The sequence below is a fragment of the Galleria mellonella genome, unplaced genomic scaffold (assembly GCF_026898425.1).
Source record: "Galleria mellonella isolate WM207_F2 unplaced genomic scaffold, CSIRO_AGI_GalMel_v1 utg332, whole genome shotgun sequence".
In the NCBI taxonomy this organism is placed as follows: Eukaryota; Metazoa; Arthropoda; class Insecta; order Lepidoptera; family Pyralidae; genus Galleria; species Galleria mellonella.
Genome location: NW_026442080.1, coordinates 528,008 through 555,653, shown reverse-complemented (window position 1 = coordinate 555,653; position 27,646 = coordinate 528,008). Strand labels below are relative to the sequence as shown.

General features: G+C 34.4%; 3 protein-coding genes across 4 annotated transcripts in view; 2 read left to right on the top strand and 1 right to left on the bottom strand.

Moving 5' to 3' along the window:
• Window positions 1-1,765: 1,765 nt before the first annotated feature.
• Window positions 1,766-2,487, bottom strand: LOC128201092 (uncharacterized). The gene is made up of 2 exons (XM_052896778.1): window positions 2,327-2,487; window positions 1,766-2,217 (listed from the first exon to the last, which is right to left on the bottom strand). Exons 1-2 carry the CDS (start codon window positions 2,385-2,387, stop codon window positions 1,871-1,873), a joined length of 408 nt encoding a protein of 135 aa, XP_052752738.1. The 5' UTR covers window positions 2,388-2,487; the 3' UTR covers window positions 1,766-1,870.
• Window positions 2,470-5,830, top strand: LOC128201091 (uncharacterized). The gene is made up of 2 exons (XM_052896777.1): window positions 2,470-3,178; window positions 3,703-5,830. The coding sequence occupies exon 2, from the start codon at window positions 3,708-3,710 to the stop codon at window positions 5,577-5,579; it is 1,872 nt and encodes a 623-aa protein (XP_052752737.1). The 5' UTR covers window positions 2,470-3,178; window positions 3,703-3,707; the 3' UTR covers window positions 5,580-5,830.
• Window positions 5,831-6,261: 431 nt separating this feature from the next.
• The window catches only part of LOC113511737 (cell adhesion molecule Dscam2-like), a 140,495-nt gene continuing 119,110 nt past the window's right edge, over window positions 6,262-27,646 (top strand). The window contains exon 1 of one of the 2 annotated variants that reach the window (XM_052896771.1): window positions 6,262-6,461. Coding sequence is in view for 1 of the 2 variants with exons in the window: in XM_052896770.1 (XP_052752730.1) it covers window positions 23,933-23,935 (3 nt within the window). In the remaining variant the exon portion in view is untranslated. Of the gene's footprint in view, window positions 6,462-23,908; window positions 23,936-27,646 lie in introns of those variants that run through there. The other variant, XM_052896770.1, reaches the window with a different exon arrangement.

Here is a 27,646-nt window from a genome sequence, read left to right as displayed (position 1 = left end):
CATAGTAGTAAAGTAATTATAAATAGATACAAACAATTACAAGAAATGTTCACACTGAGAAAACAATTGTACAAATTTTATTGTGCAATAAAATTAATAAACAAAGAAACAAACAAGCAAGTAATCATTTTTTTTTTATAGGTGATAATGATAATGTAACCCCCCCCCCCCCCGCGCGCTATCGGTTTTCACCGGCGGGGCACCAGTGAAGGATGATAGATGAGGATGAAGCAGGTCAGTTAGTCCATCGTGATGAATTCAACGAGAATTATTCACGATAGTTTCCAGGGGGAACCACGTGGAGGTTGACCTGATAAGGCATATTGCTAGCAATGGGGCTGTCAAACTCCATTGCTAACAATCCCTTATACCCGCAAGTTATCAATCAAACGAGCGAGCGAGTGAGCGGATAAGCAAGAAAATGGACAAGTAAACAAACAAGCAAACAAACAAATAAATAAATATCATTATGTTTTTCTCTTTTAAGTTACCAATCTGGGTGAGATAGCAAAAAAAAAGTCTGGTACAAAAGGCGGACTATATAAGTATTTGTTCTAGACTTCTTTTTGTAACGTGGTCAATAAAGTAAAAATAAATAAAATCTTTAACATTAACAAGGATTGTTATCGGTATTTACAATCATTGGAGAGTTAGTTTGTTACATTTAAAATTACCACCCACGAAATTTGTAACTGATAAAAAACAACGCGAAATTATAATGCGCCTTTAAAAAATGTGTCAATGTCACTCAGTGTTGCGAAGTCTAGGCAATGATTCACCTGCAGCTACCCTCGAATACTCGTTTCATAAAACGGTCTTATTATCAAGGCAAGACAGTTGAGAATCGTGTCGATTGTTCTCGATGGACTGAATGTTTAAATATGTGTTACAATACAAGAGAAGTCGATTTAAGTTTGCAACAAACTTCATAATGATTTCATGAATTACAAATCAAAACTTAGCCCACCAAACATGGCTGACATGGATTGGACAGTTTCATAATGAGTAAGTGTATTTCATGACTGACAGCTCTTGAATTTGATGTCATATTTAATTAGCGTTATACCCAGACGACCCTAAAATCCCCAGCGTCCTTCTTAAAATATCTTCAAAGCCTAACTGCGGTTGCCAATCCGCTTGCCAAGCGTGACAACTACTAGCAAAACCCCTGCCTTATATTCAACAGTGAATAGTTGAATATGATGATATGGCAAAGAACGGACTAGCCCTTTTTTTTATACCACTGAGGTGGCAAACAAGCATACGGCCCACCTGATGGTAAGTGGTTAGCGTAGCCTACGAACACCTGCAACACCAGGGGTATTACGCGCGCGTTGCCGACCCTGAAGAAACCTCTTTATCCCCCTTTTGAAGAACCCCATGCTGTAGTCTCTTGGGAAAACCTTGGCAGGGAGCTCATTCCACAACCTGAGTGTTCGTGGGAGGAAACATCTCTGAAACCGCACAGTACGTGACTGTAAAAATCTATTCTTAAAAGAACGCTAATAATATCATGTTGTGTATGTTAAAATTTTTTTTATAAAATAATATAAATCACCTCCGCGTACCCCCGACTCTTCAGATACATTTCTAATGAGCTCCTCAAACTTGAAACAAGATATCATTCAACTACAGATGGGCAAAGCACCGGGTTTAAACCCGGTGCTTTGGTAAAAACCCAATAAACACCCATAAACTCCCATAATCACCCAAAAAAATAGGTTTTTACGTATTTTTTTGAAAATATGTAAGTAATACCAATAAATTATTTTTATAAATTGTATTGATCAATTCTACAATATTAAATAAAACGTTAACTAATAATATTTCAGGAAATTTTAAAAATCTATATATAATAAAATGAAAGTAATTAATTTTCAGTGTTTTCATGTTGCAGTTGATCAACATGTTGGCCTTTTGCTTCCCGTAGATACTTTAAAATTTCTTCATAACACCTCGTTCGCACACATGGCCGTATATATTTAAATTCTTGAGCCACTAACAGTCCGAAATACTCATTTCTTTTATCCTCTTCTCCATAAATTAAGCATTTAGAACAGTTTGTTTCTTCTTTCAGTAAATTTTCTTTTACTTTATCCTCGTTTTTTTTCTTTGTTGCGACGACGCTGGGTAAATCATCTGGACACTGGGTCTCACTATCGCCAAATATATTTGGAGATCGGCTTCGGCTACGGCTTGGCAGACATTTTTTTCTTTCTACAATTTTAAATTAAATTTATTAGAATAAATGCTTCGAACACACGCGATCTAAGTACCTTTTGTGTTTATTATACCTTACCTACCTAGGTATAAAAAGAGTACTTACGTAGATTTTCTTTTATTAACTGTTTTATACGAAGATCTTGATCTCTCAAATTAGCATCCATTTTACTTCCAGTGATTATCAACTAAATTAATAATCCACAAAGTATTAAATAACGTTTTTATGAAATATTTAGCACAAAAACAATACCCTTTAAATATCGATCGTCAGTAACTGTGGCTGACTTACCTATATTCTAGCAAGCAGGACTGCCAGATGTGAAGGGGAAATCCCCAATAAATTGTTGCATGTGACTGATGATGTGAGCATGTTCGTTTCATAATAAAAATGTTGCCAGGTAACCAAAAAGTCGTATGTTTTTGTGCGAATTACGATCATAATCTTTACGATCGTACATTAAAAAATAGACAAATAATAGTATGAGTACGATTTAAATCGTATATCTGTCAACCCTGCTAGCAAGACAGCGACAAAATCACGTTGCATAACAATGTAGCCCAAGCTTATATCTTATGAAATATACGGAAGAGATACGGACTTAGAAAAAACAGAAATGTTCTCTGTGGAAGTCATTGATGAAATTCTATGTATTTTAGCCCGCAAACTTTCTTCAAACAAAAACAGCGCCATCTAGTATCGAGTTCTGTAATTATCTCTTTGTTTATGGATTTGAAGTAAGACCGCCACGCATGCAATACATTATGACTGGGGATTCCCCTATTCGTCGACGCTGAATATGAGGCGACGACAATCACTGTCAAACGTGTTCACTATTACTCTGACTCTGGTAACGTGACTTCCTGGTAACGTGTTAGGTAGGAAAAGCAGTAAAAAAGTGCATATTAAGGGAGCAGATTTGAAATAATATTTATACTTAACAAGAAATAATTAAAGGTAAGTGGATTTTTGAATGATACAATTATATCATGATCACTTAACAATTTTAACTTAAAATTAGATGTATTATTACAAGCTTTTATTTAGCTTGCGTTATGTAAATAAAAGTATGTAGGTATGTTCGTATGTTGATGCAATTATCCTCAATCCTCAACCGACTGGGATAAAATTTTCCATACACGTTTATTTTGGATGATAGTGCATAGTTAGCTGAGAGTCGTCATTGGATAATAATGGTGGATAGCCTAAGATGTGTACTAGATATTTATTTTTAACATAATATGCGTAAGTACCTAATCGAATTAAAGAAGTTGCTGAGAAAAATACAGAACAATACGATAATAAACTAGCGTCTGCGTTTAATCCTCCGAGGAGATGTAATTTTACAAAGGTTTTTTGTATTTATTTTATTATTTTTTTAATAAATTTATTGTAAATAACAAGAAATAATCATTGTAAAAAAATAGGCACTCTATTGTTGAATTTTCGTCAGACCAACTAATCATCGTTCATTTTTTTAGGTTCAATGGGGAGACCTAAAGATTTACGCATATGGGAGCACTACCGTACTTTACCAAACAAGTCTGTTTCTTGCAAGCTTTGTAATAAGGTCTACAAATTCAGTAATGCTGCCAAAATGCTTCAACATCTTATCACTTGTCCAAAATCTCCAGAAACATTAAAAGACTCTATGAAACTTATAAAAGATAGCTCGTCCAAAACCAAAATGTCTGGACTGTCAGAGATAGAGACAAATGATTCTTTTATAAGCCCCTCGTCGTCTGCTAACACTACAATAAATGCTGAGTTTCAAGACACCGATGATCATATAAAAACAGAATTAGCGAGAGCTATATTTGTAACAGGGACGCCATTATCGATGGTGCAACATCCTTTATGGATACAATTTTTCGAAAAATTGCAACCAAAATTTAAAATACCTTCACGTAAAGCTTTAGCGACAAAATACTTAGATAAAATATATAGAGAAATGCGTTTTGAGTTAAATGAGGAACTAAATGCTTGTAGTTACTTACACCTTCAGTGCGATGGCTGGTCTAATTTAAGAAATGAAGGAATAATAAACTTTCTTATATCAAAACCTCAACCTGCATACGTTAAAAGTTTGAATACAGAAAGTAATCCTCACACTAGTGAATACCTTAGCCAAGAAGTTGAAAAAGTAATGAAAGTGTATGGAGCAAATAAGTTTCTTGTACTTATTGGCGATAACGCTAGAAATATACAAAAGGCATTCGAATTAACAAAACTCAAATATCCACATGTTGTTCCTCTCGGTTGCTGTGCACATATCCTTAACTTGTTGTGCCAAGATATTGTAAAGATACAAGAAGTAACTGTGTTTATTATGCAAGCCATAAATATAATAAAAACTGTTAAAAGGAGTCAACGATTAAGTTCCTTGTTGATAAAATCAAGGCAGGGTGAAGATTCTACACAAACACTAAAATTGCCTTGTGCTACAAGATGGGGAAGTCATGTTACTTCGTTAAAAAGTTTGAAAGCAAATAAGATAGCTTTGCAAATATTAACAGTTAGAGAAGATGTGGTAATTTCAAGAGATATTAAAGATTTAATTCTAAGTGATGATTTCTGGACGAAGACAGGGGAATGTATAAGTATTTTGGAACCAGTCACTGAAAGCATATTTTACTTAGAGAGCGACCAGAATCGTTTGCATCGCACATACATTACATTTAGAGATGTACAAGCTAAGATACGTTTTGCATTAAATGAGATTTCGACATTGAGCGAAGAAAGCAAACAGCAGATTCTAACATCAGTATCTTCAAGATGCAATATGGCAATGAGGCCAATACATTTTGCAGCATATATTCTAGACCCCAGGACTCTAGGAGTCGAACTTACTCAAGAGGAAGAACTTAAGGGTATGGAGTTTATCTACAATTTAAGCCAACACTTAAGTTTGTCAAATGTAATGGCAGATTTGGCGTGTTATAAAGCTAAAGAAAACTTTTGGGCCAGAGGATTTGTGTGGAGCTCATTAGATAGCATTGAGCCCCTAATATGGTGGAAAGGTATTTGTGGTTCCACTGAGTTAAGCAAAGTAGCGATTCGTATTCTATCAGCTCCCTGTACTTCGGCAGCCACTGAGCGTTCCTTTAGTATCCAAGGCTACATACATAATAACAAAAGAAATCGACTTACAACTGAAAGAACTGAAAAAATTTCATTCATTTGTTATAACTGGAATCTTAAACATAAAGCTGAATGCGAGGACATTCAGTTTAATGAAGAAAATACCTTAGAAGCTTTCATTGAGCAAGTAAATGAACATAACAGTTTAGACGAAATAGAGCCTATCGAACCTATACAATTCATCGCTTGTAATAACTCTGAATCTGACAGTGATTGACTGTAGTTTTACATTTTACTTTCATCTCTTTCTTAATAAACTCAAAATCAAATTAAAAGTTTTTTATTCTGTAGGCTGCATAATAATATTGTCTATGTCCAGTATAGTGGACGTCTTGCGGCTGAGATGACGATGATGAAGTACAAAATCATAAACACCCAAAAATTTGGGTGTTTATGGGGTTTAAACCCAATAAACCCAAAACACCCGGTTTTTACCCACCAGACTTTAAACCCACCCAGGTGGATTGCCCATCTCTACATTCAACGTTTTCACAGCTACGGGCTGTCGCCTACACAGTTGCTACTTTGGCCATTTTTTAACTAAACCTAGCAACTATTTGAAAATCGTCTACTACTAAATAAATATTTTAATTTATATAATATTTCTACTTACACTTTAAATATATTGAATTAAATGTGGCAACTACTGGCAATACCCCAATAACTCCCTAAATGGGGGAGGCCTTTGTTCATCAGTGGACAGCTGATGAATGGATTTGGACTACATTTAATGGTTCAATATTTTTAGTCACATCTGCTTATGACTTCAATACTGATTTGGAATTCTAGCTTCAGATTTGGTAGCCTCTTTTAAAACATAGATTAGCTAGTAACTCTGTAACCCAGTTGGCAACATTGCCGCCTACCGACCGACCGCCCAGTGCAGTCGCAACTGCTACGAAAGGCGGGCGTGTTATTGCTCGACAACTTTCGCTTGGCGGGAAAACGTGATTGTTTCTCGAACGTTATTCCTTTTTTAAAAATTCGTTTTGAAACTTTTTTTTTGCATAATAATTGTTGCCAGTTATGTTTGGGATATTGCCGTGTTCTAATACTTAGAAATAGAAGACGTAGTGGTTTTGTTTGAAGATTTCATTTGGTAAGTTTTAATGAATAGTTAATTAAGATTTCAATATATAAATAGAGTTATATTTTTAAAATGAATTAATTATTTTACTGATTACTAGCAACACGATTAGGCGTTTTTTTTCATATCAGGATTAAAAAAAAAACAATTCATTTTATTCACTGTTGTTAACGTACTTTTCAATAAATGATTTTTTTTTAGTTTATCCAATAGAATCAAAAAATCACATTAATAATGTGATTTTTAAAAAGTAAAAAGTTTTGTAGTATTTGTTTAGACAAAATTAAAAGTAAATCTATGAAATTTATTTCTTTGATTAAATTAACCATTGTTTTTTTTGTAATTTTTTTACAACTTAGAACGGCAAATTTCTGTTATTTATCTGGGAATTATCTTGAAATTAATATTTTCACAACTACTCAAAGAAAACTCGAAATTATTAGCGTAATTTTAAAATAATGTTTAGTCACTAAAATTGAATATTATTCTTACAGAAATATAGGTTATAAAACGACAAACATATTTTTAGCTTTCAATTATATTTTTCTTTATTTAATAGCACTCATGTAAAGCCGGGTTAGGTTGCCAGTAACGTGTTATTCTCTATTTTACAATGTGGAACACTAGAATTCTTTATCAATGCAATATTATGGTTGATATAAAGAGCTAATCTGATAATAGATTCGAAAAATGTTTTTTTTAATTGTGCGCTGGTAGGAGGGAAGGACAGCGGCAAAAAATAAATGTGATTAGAAACTTATCAGTTTTTATTTCCTTTACAAAGGCAATAAAAATTATATAAATGTCAATAAAATGAAAATAAAAAAGTTATAAAGTTATATTGCAAATAGAAAAATATTAAATCTAAACTGGCAAATTTATATAAAAGGTCTCTTTGGAATCAACTTCCAGCAACCGATACGACAACATAACCTTCAAGAAAAGAGCATATTCCTTTTTAAAAGGTTGGCAGCACACTTGCAATGCCGCTGGTGTTGTGGGTGACCATGGGCGGCGGTAGTCACTTACCATCAGGTGAGCTGCATGCTCGTTTGCCCCCTGTGTTGTAAAAAAAAATATAAAAGGTGGTCTATCACTAAAAGTAAACATATTAAACGGTAAATTCTTGTACATTAAAGAATAATTTCAGAAAGTGGCAACTGTTGGCAACACCAGCCAACAATTTTTCAATTATTAAATTGACAACACTGTTAACAAATAGAAATAGATTACTTTCCCGCCATTTTTATTGTATTGACTCATTACAGTGCATGTTGTGTACTGTTTTATTCGAAATTCTAATAAAAATAAGTGCATTATTGAGGACACTGAGTCGTACCATTCAGCCCACCTCTTCATCATATCAGCCTTTACTGTCCACTGCTAAATATGTCTCCCTTTTGGCAGTTTTTACTAGTAATTACGACTCTGGGAAGGCGGATTAACAACCGCAGTTAAGCTTTGGAGATGTTTTAAGAGGGACGCTGCTACACATCCTTCGTTCTTTCTTAGTCGCCTCTTACGATACTCACGAGAAAGGAAGCAGTGACCTGTTCTATGCCGGGACCACACGGTGCTTTGTCGATCCTGAGAACTAATTTCTCTAAGCGCCATCAATATTATAGAATAGACTGTGATGCCTGTGGCTAGGTGTTTAGGAATGATACCGCATAAGGGTTTTTTTTATATATGAAAATGGAATGATAACCCCGCCCGCGCTATCGGTATACACCGGCGAGGCACAAGTGGAAGATGATAGGTGAGAATGAATGCAGGTCAGTTAGTCTACCATGATGAATTCGACATGAATTAACCATGATAGTTTCCAGGGGAAATCGCGTGAAGGTCGACCTGAGAGGATCAATTGCTAGCAATGGGGCTATTAGACCTCATAACTAACAATCCCTTTCCTCCACGCATAAGGGGTTATGCGTTGCAATCTGTAAGGACTAATTTCTCCACTTTTTTTTTAAGTTATTTCTTTTTGTGTAATTTCTCTGCTTATCAGGTATATTACAAAATATACCGTAAGGTTTTATGGCAATTTTTTGATGGTAAAATCAAGAGTGGGATAAACTTACCCATGCCAATGAGATCTTTGCAGTATTTCTTAGGAAAATATTGATAAGTACAGGGTTTGCTGGAAGAGAACCTTTACAGAGTTAATCTCGCCTATCTTACATCTTTATTTAAATAAATTCTATTAATGTAATTTGTTGTGTACAATAAAGTATAAATAAATAAATGATTTTATTAATGACAGTTCAATTTATTCATGGCTAGCTTTTACCCGCGACGTCGTCTGTGTAACCGAGATACCGAGACACAAAGAAAGTAGACTCTTTCTCCAACCAATATAGTACGTTTATATAAAATTTTATAGTAATTGGTCGAGTTATTAAGACAGGGTAAGGGTAATAAACGGACAAACAAACTCACTATCATGTTTACGATATCAGTAAGAATATTTTTGTAATATATATATTTTTTAAAGTAACCACAGACAATATAAACGTCTTGAGAGTAGACAATAGCTCTTGATTGCACAAAGGGATATTTATTTTCGAGTATTATTGTAATGGCCGCTTTTAAAAGGGGAATTAAAATTAATTAAAAGATATTACTTTCTTGACTTTACTTTTATTATGCCCGTTTCTCTTGGAAACATTTATAATTAATATAAATAATGGCACTTGAGAAATTAAATAAATAATAACTTTGTTACTGAGATGAGGACACGAAGGATTATCAACCAAATAAGTGATTTTGATAATCATCCAGCGGGCCGTATACTTTAACGTTCTTTTATCCTCTATTTTCAGATAAAATAAAATACCAAATCGGTTCACAGGTGACGGAGTTAAAAGGCAATGAAATAAAAAAATACAACCGAATTGGGAACCTCCTTATTTTGATGTCGGTTAAACAAGATTCCAGTCCAACCAAACTGACCTAATAATACGCACGGATTAATCTTATTTAAGTATAAAACAACGCTCAGTTAATTATTGTTCAGGAACTTGTAAAATTATGATAAAATGTCCTTTGCCGAGATAAATCCTTCGTCACGTGCCCAACACACGTAAATAACATAAGGCCCCGCGTACACTTGGGAGTGTGAGCGGGGCCTTAGGTGTGTTGGTAACGATGTCACCTACATAGTTGATTTTGTTGGTAGCAGTGTAATGATTGTGTGTTAAATATTTTTTTAAATACGTTTTAGATATATAGACTGTTATATCATTACAGAAAAAAATAAATATTTATTTTACAAATTAAAAAAATTTAGTAGTCTAAGTACTCCGTTGAGTCGCACAGATTAATCTCGGATAAATAAATGAATATATATATAGATATATATATAATAATAAAATCACAGAGTTATTTTTCCTTTTATGCATTTCGTGGTACTGTTACCTATAGAGTTGAATTGTACCATAAATACCACAAAAATTAAGATAAATGTCCTGCACTGTGTCGAAAATCTACCGGCTACGTATACTATATATATATATATATCATCATTATATAATATATACAATAATAATAATAATATATATATATATATATATATATATATATATATATATATATATATATATATATATATATATATATATATATATATATATATATATATTCTAATATATATATATTATTAGTTAGTGAGTGTAAAAATCTACATTTTCTTACATAAAAGTTTTAAATGACTGTTAAATATTTGGACACCTCATTACACTGTATAAATTTTCCTTACATTTTCACTTAAACATCTCAACTTGGCCATTTTACAAGGCAGTAACGTTGCTCGTTGTCAAAACCCATTTATCACGAGTCGAGACTAGAGATGGGCAATCCACCTGGGTGGGTTTAAAGTCTGGTGGGTAAAAACCGGGTGTTTTGGGTTTATTGGGTTTAAACCCCATAAACACCCAAATTTTTGGGTGTTTATGATTTTGTACTTCATCATCGTCATCTCAGCCGCAAGACGTCCACTATACTGGACATAGACAATATTATTATGCAGCCTACAGAATAAAAAACTTTTAATTTGATTTTGAGTTTATTAAGAAAGAGATGAAAGTAAAATGTAAAACTACAGTCAATCACTGTCAGATTCAGAGTTATTACAAGCGATGAATTGTATAGGTTCGATAGGCTCTATTTCGTCTAAACTGTTATGTTCATTTACTTGCTCAATGAAAGCTTCTAAGGTATTTTCTTCATTAAACTGAATGTCCTCGCATTCAGCTTTATGTTTAAGATTCCAGTTATAACAAATGAATGAAATTTTTTCAGTTCTTTCAGTTGTAAGTCGATTTCTTTTGTTATTATGTATGTAGCCTTGGATACTAAAGGAACGCTCAGTGGCTGCCGAAGTACAGGGAGCTGATAGAATACGAATCGCTACTTTGCTTAACTCAGTGGAACCACAAATACCTTTCCACCATATTAGGGGCTCAATGCTATCTAATGAGCTCCATACAAATCCTCTGGCCCAAAAGTTTTCTTTAGCTTTATAACACGCCAAATATATATTAAGTGTTGGCTTAAATTGTAGATAAACTCCATACCCTTAAGTTCTTCCTCTTGAGTAAGTTCGACTCCTAGAGTCCTGGGGTCTAGAATATATGCTGCAAAATGTATATATATTGCATCTTGAAGATACTGATGTTAGAATCTGCTGTTTGCTTTCTTCGCTCAATGTCGAAATCTCATTTAATGCAAAACGTATCTTAGCTTGTACATCTCTAAATGTAATGTATGTGCGATGCAAACGATTCTGGTCGCTCTCTAAGTAAAATATGCTTTCAGTGACTGGTTCCAAAATACTTATACATTCCCCTGTCTTCGTCCAGAAATCATCACTTAGAATTAAATCTTTAATATCTCTTGAAATTACCACATCTTCTCTAACTGTTAATATTTGCAAAGCTATCTTATTTGCTTTCAAACTTTTTAACGAAGTAACATGACTTCCCCATCTTGTAGCACAAGGCAATTTTAGTGTTTGTGTAGAATCTTCACCCTGCCTTGATTTTATCAACAAGGCCTTAATCGTTGACTCCTTTTAACAGTTTTTATTATATTTATGGCTTGCATAATAAACACAGTTACTTCTTGTATCTTTACAATATCTTGGCACAACAAGTTAAGGATATGTGCACAGCAACCGAGAGGAACAACATGTGGATATTTGAGTTTTGTTAATTCGAATGCCTTTTGTATATTTCTAGCGTTATCGCCAATAAGTACAAGAAACTTATTTGCTCCATACACTTTCATTACTTTTTCAATTTCTTGGCTAAGGTATTCACTAGTGTGAGGATTACTTTCTGTATTCAAACTTTTAACGTATGCAGGTTGAGGTTTTGATATAAGAAAGTTTATTATTCCTTCATTTCTTAAATTAGACCAGCCATCGCACTGAAGGTGTAAGTAACTACAAGCATTTAGTTCCTCATTTAACTCAAAACGCATTTCTCTATATATTTTATCTAAGTATTTTGTCGCTAAAGCTTTACGTGAAGGTATTTTAAATTTTGGTTGCAATTTTTCGAAAAATTGTATCCATAAAGGATGTTGCACCATCGATAATGGCGTCCCTGTTACAAATATATATATATGATCATCGGTGTCTTGAAACTCAGCATTTATTGTAGTGTTAGCAGACGACGAGGGGCTTATAAAAGAATCATTTGTCTCTATCTCTGACAGTCCAGACATTTTGGTTTTGGACGAGCTATCTTTTATAAGTTTCATAGAGTCTTTTAATGTTTCTGGAGATTTTGGACAAGTGATAAGATGTTGAAGCATTTTGGCAGCATTACTGAATTTGTAGACCTTATTACAAAGCTTGCAAGAAACAGACTTGTTTGGTATATAGTGCTCCCATATATATATTGATAAAAAAGTATATATATATATATAAAATTCAACAATGAAGTGCCTATTTTTTTACAATGATATTTCTTGTTATATAAATTTATTATATATATATATATATATATTTTTCTCATATATATATATATATATATATACACATCTTAGGCTATCCACCATTATTATCCAATGACGACTCTCAGCTAACTATGCACTATCATCCAAAATAAACGTGTATGGAAAATTTTATCCCAGTCGGTTGAGGATTGAGGATAATTGCATCAACATACGAACATACCTACATACTTTTATTTACATAACGCAAGCTAAATAAAAGCTTGTAATAATACATCTAATTTTAAGTTAAAATTGTTAAGTGATCATGATATAATTGTATCATTCAAAAATCCACTTACCTTTAATTATTTCTTGTTAAGTATAAATATTATTTCAAATCTGCTCCCTTAATATGCACTTTTTTACTGCTTTTCCTACCTAACACGTTACCAGGAAGTCACGTTACCAGAGTCAGAGTAATAGTGAACACGTTTGACAGTGATTGTCGTCGCCTCATATTCAGCGTCGACGAATAGGGGAATCCCCAGTCATAATGTATTGCATGCGTGGCGGTCTTACTTCAAATCCATAAACAAAGAGATAATTACAGAACTCGATACTAGATGGCGCTGTTTTTGTTTGAAGAAAGTTTGCGGGCTAAAATACATAGAATTTCATCAATGACTTCCACAAAGAACAACATTTCTGTTTTTTCTAAGTCCGTATCTCTTCCGTATATTTCATAAGATATAAGCTTGGGCTACATTGTTATGCAACGTGATTTTGTCGCTGTCTTGCTAGCAGGGTTGACAGATATACGATTTAAATCGTACTCATACTATTATTTGTCTATTTTTTAATGTACGATCGTAAAGATTATGATCGTAATTCGCACAAAAACATACGACTTTTTGGTTACCTGGCAACATTTTTATTATGAAACGAACATGCTCACATCATCAGTCACATGCAACAATTTATTGGGGATTTCCCCTTCACATCTGGCAGTCCTGCTTGCTAGAATATAGGTAAGTCAGCCACAGTTACTGACGATCGATATTTAAAGGGTATTGTTTTTGTGCTAAATATTTCATAAAAACGTTATTTAATACTTTGTGGATTATTAATTTAGTTGATAATCACTGGAAGTAAAATGGATGCTAATTTGAGAGATCAAGATCTTCGTATAAAACAGTTAATAAAAGAAAATCTACGTAAGTACTCTTTTTATACCTAGGTAGGTAAGGTATAATAAACACAAAAGGTACTTAGATCGCGTGTGTTCGAAGCATTTATTCTAATAAATTTAATTTAAAATTGTAGAAAGAAAAAAATGTCTGCCAAGCCGTAGCCGAAGCCGATCTCCAAATATATTTGGCGATAGTGAGACCCAGTGTCCAGATGATTTACCCAGCGTCGTCGCAACAAAGAAAAAAAACGAGGATAAAGTAAAAGAAAATTTACTGAAAGAAGAAACAAACTGTTCTAAATGCTTAATTTATGGAGAAGAGGATAAAAGAAATGAGTATTTCGGACTGTTAGTGGCTCAAGAATTTAAATATATACGGCCATGTGTGCGAACGAGGTGTTATGAAGAAATTTTAAAGTATCTACGGGAAGCAAAAGGCCAACATGTTGATCAACTGCAACATGAAAACACTGAAAATTAATTACTTTCATTTTATTATATATAGATTTTTAAAATTTCCTGAAATATTATTAGTTAACGTTTTATTTAATATTGTAGAATTGATCAATACAATTTATAAAAATAATTTATTGGTATTACTTACATATTTTCAAAAAAATACGTAAAAACCTATTTTTTTGGGTGATTATGGGAGTTTATGGGTGTTTATTGGGTTTTTACCAAAGCACCGGGTTTAAACCCGGTGCTTTGCCCATCTGTAGTCGAGACCGATACTTTACCACTCCAGGGCCGTAAATCATTTTTGAAATGTCAAATTAAGAAAAAAAAGTCGCACGGCGTACCTCATTTCCGTGGCGGCCAGCGATATATCATGCAGCATATTTAGTGTCCAAACGATAATTTCCCCCGGGTGTTCACCATGTAACCACCATTTTAATGTGATCCTTTGTCTCTGCTAGTGTAATCCGGTTTGAACTAGATTTAGCCAGTTTCATCTGGATATCACTGCTTATAGTTGTAGTACAATTGCATGTATTCTGTACTAGTTTTTGTCTGTGATATCGTTGTATTTAACCATTATTGTAGTATGTATATTTGAGTATGCGTGTATGCGTACGTGCGTGTGTGTGAGTGCGTTTGTGTGTGTGTGTGTATTAGTATACATGTGTTTTTTTTTAATGGGTAATAATGGAATGGTAACCCTACCCGCGCCAACGGTATACACCGGCGGGACACCAGTGAAGGATAATAGGTGAAGATGAAGCAAGTCAGTTAGCTTATCGTGACGAATTCAACAAGAATTGTTTACGATGGTTTCAAGGGGGAACCACGTGGAGGTCGACCTAATAGGACATATTGCTAGCAATAGGGCTGTCAAATTCCATTGCTAACAATCATTTTCCTCCTAGTATACATGTGGTTATGGCTGTGTAAAATGTGCTTGTTATACCGATTAAATTAGTCAAAGCCGCGGCTTACAACTAGTATTATTCGCTGCCCGGTTAAGCCTTGTGTTTTTATATGAACCAAATGGCCCAGTACTTCCAGTTTCTCGTCACAATGTAGTTATTTCATGTTCCAATTTGCTGGTTTGTCACTTGTCACCGTTTTTGACGTGGGTGGCGCTTGTTACGATATGACAAGTTGCTCAGATAGACTATATAGCTTTTATTTAATATTCGACGCAAATCATATGTGGGTTTATTCAAAATAGAATAATATTTTTGTCGAGAGCCACATTGTTGATTCGATTATAAACACACCGATTGAATAGGGATTCAATATTATAAATATATTTACTAATAAAAATAAATTTAAAATGTTATATATCATCATCATCCTCCTACCCTTATCCCAATTATTTGGGGTCGGTTTAATATGATTTTATCCATATTACAAAAAGATTTGGTTTTTAGTTTTACGACCGGCCACCTGCCTGACGTCAACCCTCTTTGAGAAGTTAAAATGTTATATATAAATTAATAAAATAATAATTAAAATTGTAAAAATAATAATAAAAAATTAGTAATATTTATACATAATTATCATCGTCACATCAACTGTTGACTGTCCACTATTAATCATAGGTCTCCCCCTATGGGGAGGTTTTGCTAGTAGTTGCCATGCTTGGTTGGAGGGTTGGCAACCGCAGTTAGGCTATGAGGATGGCTTAAGAGAGATGGTTTAATATTTGTAGCAATTTAATTATATAATAATTATCATTTATATTTCGCCAAAAAATACAATCCAGACTACATTCTCGAGCGACTTTCATTCATTAATTCCCAATAATAATTTTGAGGTCGTCACCCCATTTACTTATAAGTAAATATATATTGTAATTAAAGTTTATGCCACACAAATAAATAAAAAAAAGACTTTAATTGTGACAAAACGAATTAATTTGATCTAAAAACTAATCTACTGAACCGATTTTGATAAAATTTCTATGGCACCAGTCTGTAAGCATATTCTTGCAGATAAAAAAGAATTTTCCAAAGTTATAAGGTAACAAATATACAATACAACCAAAATTGAAAACTTTCTTTATTAAGTTGGTTTTATTTTCTCTGTGAGATTAGTTTACAAGTAATCGTTTCATCATTCACACAGCCATAAGGGAGGCCTATGCCCACTGCTGGACATAGGCCTCCCTTATAGACTACCATAAAGAACGGTCCTGAGCCACCTGTATCCACTGACTCCCTGCAATGCATTTCAGGTCGTCACTCCATCTAGTAAAGGGGGGGGGGGGGGCAAGTAATCATTTGTTATATAATTATTAATTAATTCATGTGTAAACAATAAGTGGGTGTGGCGATAAACACTTGAAATTCATAAACAATCCACAAACAACGCTAACTCTATTGAAATTAGTCTTTGGTACATTTATATACAATATAAGCAATATATTAGACTTGTAAAGACAAGATTTTACTTTATAAAGTAACTTTTTAATAACAATGACGATTTAACTAGATACGAAGTTTATCTAAAGTTTAAAATAACACGAAACAAGTTAAACTTTATGTGAACTGGGAAAAATGCGTTGCTCCTTACAAAAATTGCCCTGTTCCGAAATTAGTACGCTGTGGGTAGTTTAACAATGGACAGATTAATTATTAAATTTTTAATCTATTTATCTATTATTAACTCATGATATCCCACTGCTGGATAAATCTTCTTTCACAACCTTCTATTCTGTGCCTCTTCAAACCAGTTCCTTTCTTCTGATCTATGGCTTTAATGCCAGTTTGAGAGCGAATTTTGTTATTGGATATACGCGTAATTAAGATGGTGTCTCAAAAAAAAAACTGATTCAAATGTATCAAAACTAGTGATTTTGATTTAAAAACTAAACTTCTGAACGGATTTTGATAAAACTTCAATAGGTCCAATCTGTAAATATATCCTTTCAGATAAAAAAAAATGTTCTATAAATTGGGTTACAGCTGACTGGAGTCATGAGGTAACAAACATAAACAAAAACACCACCGAATTAAGAACCTTTTCTTTTTTATAATTCTAACGATTCTGATTTCACTTTTTATAAGTCCAACACTAAACCAATCAATCTATCAATTAGTCACTTATTTGAATAAACATGGGTACAGTTATAAATTTGATGTTTTAAAATATGTAGAGCGCTATGTTTTCCCTTCATTGGACATGCAAATGAATGAATGAATGAGTATACTTTATTTGTATTATACAAAATAGGAAATAAGCAAGACAATTAATAAATACAAGAATACAATTGTGTAAGTATGTTACAATATAAACTAAACTAAAACCTAACTAAACTAAACTAAAACCAAACTGAACTAAACTTTAATGATTGTAAAAATAATCGTGAAATTCGATTATAAATTGGCGAGATAATCTCATAACGTACTTATAATCAACTCTCACACATAATTCCGCCGAATTCAAAATCAATTTTATTATAAAACAGCCACCCGCCCCGTAGATAGGCAGAGAGATAAATTAGATAAATATGGGTCGTGTTTCTCGTTGACATTGCTTTATATCGGTAAAAGAATTTTTAAAATCCATTTAATTTTTTTTTTACTTTAATCATTACAAACAAAAAACCTTTTCTCTCTATAATATTTGTTTAGATAACGCCAAGATTGTAGTTCTGTGAAATAAATGGTAGCTAAACTATTGGATAGTCAGGAATACGTAAAATACCAGTCGGACATTGACGGATGTTGTGCAAACCGTGACAGCACATTGCTTTAAAGGAATAAGATTCCATTTCTATGCTTGATCGAGCAGATATCGTAGGTTCAATTGTTCATATGTACAATACAAACATTAAACATGATAATAAATATATTTATATGTATTGTTTAAATGATTTATATGTATTAATGATTTCTACTTTTGTAACAAAACGTTTTTAGTTTTTTTTACGCAACTTAGAATGGCAAATACGCTGACAGCCCTGATTGAAAGTGGTAACCGTTGCCTATAAACGTGAGCAGTATCATGGACATAACAGAGTATACTGTTTTGCCCATGATACCCTCATGCGTTGCCATTCCTGAGGACTCAGGTGTTATTCCTCTGTACCCTGTAAATTCACTGCCATATGCCACCTTTCAAACCGTAACACAGCCATGCAAACACAACTGCTTCACGGTAGAAACACGAATGGGACAGAAATGCTCAAACAAACGACTTTTGTACAGTCTCCCTCTGGTTTTCTAGTCTAGTTTCTATAAAGATTATTATACTTTACTTTTCTTTTTTTAGTTGTGCTATCAATATAAGCTGGAGAGATGCCAATAAGAAATAAGAGGTGAGGACGAAAGCAGGTCAGTTAGTTCATTGTGACGAATTCCACAAGAACTAATCACAATGATACCAAAGTGGCGCAGACTGTTCATCCCTTCAACGTTTAACCAAAAAGGTTTTAAAATACAATTGACACTTGATTAACTTATATATATAAAAGTTATACTACGTTTAATAATATTTTTCATTATTGACTTGGCCGTGTAGTTTCGGCATAGAACGAGCCACTCTTTTCTTTCCTGTAGGTGTCGTAAGAGGCAACTAAGGGAACTTAATGGTCGAGGGATAGGCAGTAGTATACCTCTTAAAATACTACCAAAGTCTAACTACAGTTGCTTATTTGTCTGTCAAGCGTGGAAACTACTGTCAAAACTCCCTGTTAAAAATTAAACTATTTACATACATTGACAATTGTAGTTTTTTATAAAAAAGAAAATTGATAAACAATTTAAATAGAACAAAAATACAATATTGATTATATCTCTATTTTCATTTAAAAGTTTCCTCTTGTTGGTGCAACTAATTCATGCATTTTCTGCCAGCCAGTTCTATCCCTGGCCATAACCTTGACCTCCCTATACGACATGACACCTAGTGTTTCTTTTATCTATCCCATGTAGTTATTCCTCGGTCATCCTCTTTCTCTTACTCTTTTGCCCTCTATTTTTCCTTGAGTATATATATATATACATCAAGGCAACAGACGGCATTTTACTAACAATTTATATAATTAATAAATAATATATACATGCAAGAACCAGTACAATTAACAAACAAGTAATTTTACAAACACTCCCCATAGGGGGATGTCTAAGAACAGCAGTGGACACTTAACGGTTGATACGACGATGATGAAACTAAGAGAAAATTTTAATAACGCAAATTCCTAAAAGCAAAATTTTATGATATAATAGCATAAGTGAAGCTCCCATGGCGCGTACATTTTATTTTATCTGTGGCCAAAACAGTAAACGGTCCTAAAATGTTATCGGCATAAACACTACGGCCATAAAAACCAATGGTCGTATCTGTGAATGTGATCAACAGATCATGAATAAATTTACACGAGCTTCCCCGCCCGAGGACACTGGTAATACCATAATGTAAGATGCAGAGACCTCTTATTCTTTAGCAGTAAACAATGGCCGAATTAAGATATGGGAACTCCTGTTTGCTTTGTGAAAAGTTCTCCGCGGGATTCTATCTGATTTTCCTTGTGCGTTGAATTTACATTGGAAATGTTTATTGTGGAGTCGTTTAATCGAGTGTAATTCTCGTATTGTGATTATCAATAATATCCTTTATTGCTTCTGCTTACAATACAAATTATGTATTAAAATGACACAACAAATTAATTAGCAGACAGTTCTTTTTTGGAAGTAAACATAAAGAGGTCCTACTTGGACTTCGGTTAAATTTGCATTCGTAGTTCTTTCATAAAATTTCAACAGATTTAAAAACCTCAGGATCTTGTCATGGTTTTCAACAGTGATTAATTATTTTAAATACTCTATTCGGTCTTAACGAGATAAAAATTTGCGTTAAACAGTACCTATATACCTGTTTCTTTATGGAGGTACTATTTACCTTTAAATTTTTTATCACGTTAAGTCCCAATGGTGTATATAAAATATGTGTAAACAACGCGAAAGTTTAAAATAAACTAGTAGTCAATTAACAGTTTAAAAGATGATGATGATGCTATCACTATCACTTTTTTAATTAAACTGTATGAGTATTTTTTTTGATGGGTGAAAATGGTATGGTAACGGGATACGCTGGCGAAGCACCAGTGAAGGGTGATAGATGAGGATGAAAACAGGCCAGTTAGCCCATCTTGAATTATTTCATCAGGAATTAATCATGATAGTTTCCAGAGGGAACCGTGAGGAGGTCGACCTGGTTGGGTTGCTAGCAATGGGATTCTCAGTCTCCATTACTAACAATCCCTTTCCCCCCCGTATAGGTATATTAATTGTAGCAGAATTCATCCATATTTAAATAATAAATAAACTTTTTCCCGCAGCTGTGTTTAGTTTTATTTATAGCTCTTATTAAGATCCACGTGTATTTTTTTTTAAATCTCTCTCTATCCTACATAGACATCTAGTTGTAATTTAATAATATGTATCTATCTATGTGGTAGTATATGAGTATGTTTTTTTTTTAATAGACGATCAATGGTAACCCCGCTTGCACTAACGGTATACGCTGGTGCCCCAGTGAGAGATGTTAGGCGAGGATAAAACAGGTCAGTTAGCCCATCGTGACGAATTCAACAATAAATCTATCACGATGATTTCCAGAGGGAACCGCGTGGAGGTCGATCTGACAGGACACATTGCAAGCAATCGGGCCGCTAAGTACAATTACTATCCCATCTTCCCCCTATATGAGTATGTTAGTATATTTATATTTGTTATTTCTCGGCTTAACTGATCGTCATGAAGTTTTGTTTACATGCACTATTTGGGATGGAGAAGGACATAGGATACTCATTATCCCGGTCAATCACCAGAGGGAGACTTTGTACAAAAGTCGATTGCTTGGGTACCTCTGTCTCATTCATGTTTCAACTGTGAAGCAGTTATGTTTGCATAGCTGTGTTTCGGTTTGAAGGGTGGGATATGGCGTGAATTTACTGGGTACAGAGGAATAACACCTGAGTCCTCAAGAATGGCAACGCATGGGAGGTATCATGGGCGAAACAGTATACTCTGTTATGTCCATGGTACTGCTCATGTGTATAGGCGACGGTTACCACTTTCCATCAGGTGGGCCGTCAGCTTGTTTGCCATTCTAAGTTGTATAAAAAAAAACAAAACAATCAATATAGGTCGGTAATACAATCGAAGTTGCGGGTAAGAACTAGTAAATAAACATATATAATGTCTGGAATACGGTTACACGCTGCGAATACTTCGCACGGAGCCAGTGGAACTATTCAACAACGTTTCTGTTATGGCATTTTAATCAAAACTCAACAAAACAAGTCTAGAACAAAATGTTCGGCGCTGAGTTTGTGTACACTCTGCGATGCGTGTTGTGTAAAATGCTTCTTTGTTTAGCGTTTTGAACTAGTTCTAAACAAAAATTTCCACTAACTGTTTTATTCAAGGAGTTTTATTAAGTAACTAACGATTCGCCCCGATTTCGCACAGGTACGTAGAATGGTAAGTTAGTTATTTTATACTAGCGCCCATCCCGGCGTCGCACGGGTGGACATTTTTACATTTTAAACAGTGCCCATTAAGGCTGCACACGCAACGGAAACTCAAAAATGGAGTAACTTCTCTCGTTTTCCCAACATTTCCCTTCACTGCTCTGCTCCTTTTGATCGTAGCGTGATGAAAAGTATACTATAACCTGACCAGGAGTATGAAGAATAATTGTACCAAGTTTCGTTAAAATCTGTCGAGTAGTTTTTGTTTCTATAATGAACATACAGACAGGCAGACAAAATTTACTGATTGCATTTTGGCATCAGTATCGATCACTAATCACCCCTGATAGTTGTTTTGGAAATATATTTCATGTACAGAATTGACCTCTCTACAGATTTATTATAAGTATAGCTTTTGCATTTATAAGTATACCTTAAATATGCAAATTTTTACAAGCATCGTTATAATTTTCGTAGTCACCTCTATTTTTTTTAGAAATAATATATAGCTTACCTCTTTCGCTGATACTCGTAATATAGCTTTCTATGGAGGAAGTTTACCGTGTAGTCCCGGCATAGGATAGGCCACCTCTTTTCTCATGGGTGTCGTAAGAGGCGACTAAGGGCGAATAGGGGATGGGTAACAGCGTCCCTCTTAAAACATCTTCAAACTCTAATTGCGGTTGCCGGTATACTGTCTCGCCCATAAAACCCCCCCGCCATGCGTTACTATTCCTGAGGACTCAGATGTTATTCCTCTGTACCCAGTAAATTCACGCCATATCCCACCCTTCAAACCGAAACACAGCCATTCAAACACAACTGCTTCACGGTAGAAACATGAATTGGACAGAGGTACCCAAGCAATCGACTTTTGTACAAAGTCTCCCTTTGGTTATTTGTATTCATTTATTTATTTAACATTAATCTAATTATATATTTATATTATATGAATATATTAAGTATTACTTTTTTTATTTCCTCAATTCAATAATACACCGCCTACTTATTACTCGGTTTACCCAATGGTTGACTGGTAGAGAACATCGTCTGGTGTTAAGTCCACCATATGTACATAGTTTCACTGTGTTAAAGTTTAAATAAATAAATAAATGCCACTATGTTAGATTGACTGGAAGAAATCTCTTTTAGAGATAAGTTCGTAAATAATGAAATACAAATAAAGTTTCAATAAATAAATACAAACTTTGCTTTGCGTAGTGTGGTCCCTGGTTGGAATCTCGTTTGGATCGATTTAGGAAATGAACATTTTTAAATTGTCTCTAGTTGGGTGTTTTAGGTTTGCTCTCAGGTATTCGTTACTTGGCTACTCATAAGGTATCTGAGCTTGAGGATCAGGCAATTGGTATTATTTATTTGTTAAAAAAAACACTTGAAATATCAGCCCTAGGTGTGGAACTGATCTTTTCGTCTCCATTACTGAGGACCTACTATCCTCTGTCCCTTTGTTAAATATTTAGCTCGCCTAATGTTTTAGTCTCCTTGCTGTATACTGTCACGCTTGTAAAATAGACACACCTTCGTCTTATAATTTATTCAAGATTCGACCGACATCGATACGACCTTCGATTATCGTTTACATGTTGTATCCAGCGGGTCTACCATGAAATGAAATTCCGAAATTTCGGACCCAATTTCGTGTTTTTGTTTATACTAAAATCGGATCAATGAATGGAGTTTAACATTTCGTTCGTCATACATCCTATCATAAAAGTCCAAAGGAACAATATTTTAACATTTTTAATATTTCCAAACGGCATGTATTATGTAATTTTAACATAAAATTTGTGTTTCGTTTGGCTCCGAAATTTCGGAAAAAAATTCATGGTAGGCCCTCTGATCCCCGGGGAAGCCGAGACTGTTTGTGTTTGCGACCGTCATTCAGTATAGATTCACAATTACCAACTTCTTAATACAGTATATTTAATTTACTTCCTACTATTATTTTAAGTGTAAAGCTTTTTAAAGATATTTTTTTATGTAACCTCACCTGATGGAAAGTGGTTACCGTCGCCTATAGACATGAACAGTGACATGGACATAACAGAGTATACTGTTTCGCCCATGATACCCTCCATGCGTTGCCGTTCCTGAGGACTCAGGTGTTATTCCTCTGTACCCAGTAAATTCACGCCATATCCCACCCTTCAAACCGAAACACAGCCATGCAAACACAATTGCTTCACGGTAGAAACACGAATGGGACAGAGGTGCCCAAGCAAATGGCTTTTGTATAAAAGTCGTTATTATCATTATCATCATATCAGCCTTTAAATGTCCACTGCTGCCCATTCCTTGCCCTTCCGTATAGTATTATGATATCTGTGCCCTTTCTTATTCGGCCATATATATATATATAATTTTTTTTTTACAGTACAGGGGGCAAACGAGCATGCGGCTCACCTGATGGTAAGTGACTACCGCCGCCCATGATCACCCACAACACCAGCGGCATTGCAGGTGTGCTGCCGACCTTCTAAAAACGAATATGCTCTTTTCTTGAAGGTTATGTTGTCGTATCGGTTCGGAAATACTGCTGCTGGAATATATATATAATTATAATATATAATATATCTAAGTAACAATTTGATAACAGATAGAAGGCGAATAGAAATTATAATGTTTAAGTAATACTGTATTTTCCGTGAAATATGATTTACTAAGGTTCTGTTTACCTTTAATCTTCTTGACAATGGTTTCAACTATACTTGTGTGATAACATCAGGTGAAAATGATAACAATTGGAAATCCAATAATATATATTCATGATACTGTGGGTAAGGCAATCAAGCTTACGCCCCGTCGTATGATATGAAAGTTAGTTAATAGGACTAACTATCCTGATAACTAAAATTAGAGTTAGGACTAGAATTAGGATAATTCCAGGATTAGAGATAAATTATGATTGATTGAGTCGTATATAAAAATGTGATTAAAACATATCGAAAAATTTAATATTATTGCGTTAACAATTGCCATTGAATAATAAAACGTATAAATACCTCTATAATTATTTATCAGAGGAAGACTTTGTACAAAAGTCGTTTGCTTGGGTCCTCTGTCCTATTCGTGTTTCAACTGTGAAGCAGTTGTGTTTGCATGGCTGTGTTTCGGTTTGAAAGGTGGGATATGGCGTGAATTTACAGGGTACAGAGGAATAACACCTATGGTAATGCATGGGGGGTATCATGGGCGCAACTGTATACTCTGTTATGTCCATGGTGCTGATCATGTCTATAGACGACGGTTACCACTTTCCATCAGGTGGGCCGTCAGCTGGTTTGCCATTCTAAGTTGTATATATATATATATATATATATATATATATATATATATATATATATATATATATATATATATATATATATATATATATATAAATTTTCCATTTATAATATTACTAGAATTAATATTTACCTTTTCCACTTTTCACTTCTGGGAAATTCGGAATTATTTATATAAAATTTATTAATCAAACATCTCGATTTGGAACTACGCCGGAGGTTTCACAAGTATCCATTTCTTAGTGAGTGCTTCAATAAATAGAATGAAATAAACTTTAAATCTTCAAAACTGAAGTTTCAGTATAAATTTGTAGGGAGCCAGTTCTAACTAAATAAGGCATTGTACACAGCCCTGGGCCTTATATTGAAACGCCGAAATACACTGGCTCATGTTAACACATATTAGAGAATCAGAGAATATAGTTTTTTTTTATACAACTTAGAATGGCAAACAAGCTGACGGCCCACCTGATGGAAAGTGCTAACCGTCGCCTATAGACATGTGCAGTACCATGGACATAACAGAGTATACTGTTTCGCCCATGATACCCTCCATGCGTTGCCATTCCTGAGGTGTTATTCCTCTGTACCCAGTAATTTCACGCTATATCCCACCCTTCAAACCGAAACACAGCCATGCAAACATAACTGCTTCACGGTTGAAACATGAATGAGACAGATGTACCCAAGCAATCGACTTTTGTACAACTTATGTATTTTGTTTATACGCAGATATAAATGCGAGAGTAAATTGATATAGGTACTGGGAGCGGAGCGGTTGCTCACGTAATCCTGGAATGTGAGGCTGTGACCCATCAACGTTTAGAAATCCTCGGAACGGTGAGATCGCTCCGTGAGGCCTGTAAAGAACCCAGGAAACTTCTGCGCTTCTGGGCGGAGCTAGGTTGGCTGTACTAATCACAACTCATACGCACAATGGCCCAAGTGAGAGGCTAAGCGCGGAAAATAGAGTCTTTTTCACATTCACATCCAGGTACTGGGAAGGTCTGGAATGACCCATTGTGATTAGATAAACTGTGTTCTATCTGAGGGAGTAGTCAAGACACTCCGAAGTCGAAGTGCATGCATGAAACCAGCTATGAAAGTGCAGGAAGCAAGTGCAAGAGGTATTTGGTATTAGAATCCAGATCATGATGAGTGCAGATCAGACGGTAGAACTCATGTATTACACACGGAGTTTTTCTTGTATATATATATCGTCATAGTCGTAGAATACTGACGGATCTATATACGTAATATTTGTCAGACCCGTCAGTATTCTACGGCTATGACGATATTGCTATTTTTTTGCTCGGTACTTTATGCGCGTGGATTTCAGAAGAAGACGACCAATGAAATACTTCTACACTTCTAGATGGCGTATCCTATATGGTCACATTCAGTAAGGTATCAAGGTTTTCTTCCGCGAACGCTAATGCTGTGGAATAAGCTCCCTGCCGCGGTTTTCTTTAAAGACACTGTGTATAGAAGAAACGAGGGTGGGCAACGCGCACGTGACAGCCCTAGTGTTGCAGGCGTCCATAGGCTACAGTGACCGTTTACCATTAGACGGGCTGTATGCTTGTTTGCTACCTCTGTGGTTCATAAAAAAGCGTATAAAGATAAAACATATACCAGTTTTTAAGTTAGACCTTCAGAAATACAGCAGTGAAAACTGCATCCAATTTGGTGTAGTAGTCTTTGTGTGATACCGGAACAAATATACAGACAGACAGACAAAATTTCTAAAATTGTTGTTTTGGTTTCTACCTCTCTTCTTAAGACCACTTATGTAAATTTTTTTTAATATCTCCCATGTAGAGAATTCGTTTAGTTACAATTTTTTATATAAGTATGATAAGATTATTATTTTTTGTAATATATACCAGTATTTATGCATTAATGTCCAACGTGGGAGTCGAACTCATGATACTGGGAAACATCATTATCATCTCAGTCATTATCCGTCCACTGTTGGACATAGGCCTCCCCCAAAGACTGCCATAAGGAAAGATCCTGAGCCACCTGCATCCATTGACGTCTTACAATGCATTTGAGGTGGTCACTCCATCTAGTGGGGGATCGTTCTACACTGAATTTGCCCGTACGGAGTCGCCACTCAAGAATCTTTCTTCTTCATCTGTTATTAATTCTTCAGGCTATGTCGATAACTTGGTATACGTATAAAATTTCTTTGGACTCGTTTATGTTCGTTGCTTTACAGCGAACGAATCGAATTCTAATACTTATTTGCTTACGATCTATCAAAAAGTTTTTTTGATAAATTATTCAATATTTTTGTACGTATAAATAAGTTATTTTTAACTTTCGCTTTTAGTCCCGAGTAATCATATTTAATGTATGAAAATTTAATATAGTTTTTCGGGTTTTGATATGAATTATTTAAAGGAACATAAAGCACTTACCTCACTTGATGTTTGGACTGTATTTTCTACTATAGCCAGTTATCTAGTTTACTAGAGGTCACTGTGCAGATTAAGCTTAATTTATTATTTTAAATTATATAATATTTTGAGATCTGACCTTGTTATATTATTACACATAAAAATGTATTTATGATGTAATTAATTTAATTTTGACTGTTTAAAATGCTCCTTTCCACTTTGGGTGTTGCTGGAAAAAAAACTCTATTAGAGTTAAGCTCGCCTTTGTACACTTGATTACCTTTGTATAATAAGACCTTTGTATAACTTGTATGTACAATAAAAAATATATTAATTTGATAGAAAACACACTAACTAGTTTTGGCCTGTGACTACGCTTGCCTATGTTATTTGATTTCTTGCGAATTTTATTTTAAACAATGAGCCTGAAT

Bases quoted from the DNA above. Each gene is read 5' to 3' on its own strand.
- LOC128201092 (XM_052896778.1), bottom strand. From the start codon at position 2,387: ATGGATGCTAATTTGAGAGATCAAGATCTTCGTATAAAACAGTTAATA. The intron at 2,218-2,326 runs GTAAGTACTCTT...TTAAAATTGTAG, and splicing joins GTTAATAAAAGAAAATCTAC to AAAGAAAAAAATGTCTGCCA.
- LOC128201091 (XM_052896777.1), top strand. From the start codon at position 3,708: ATGGGGAGACCTAAAGATTTACGCATATGGGAGCACTACCGTACTTTA.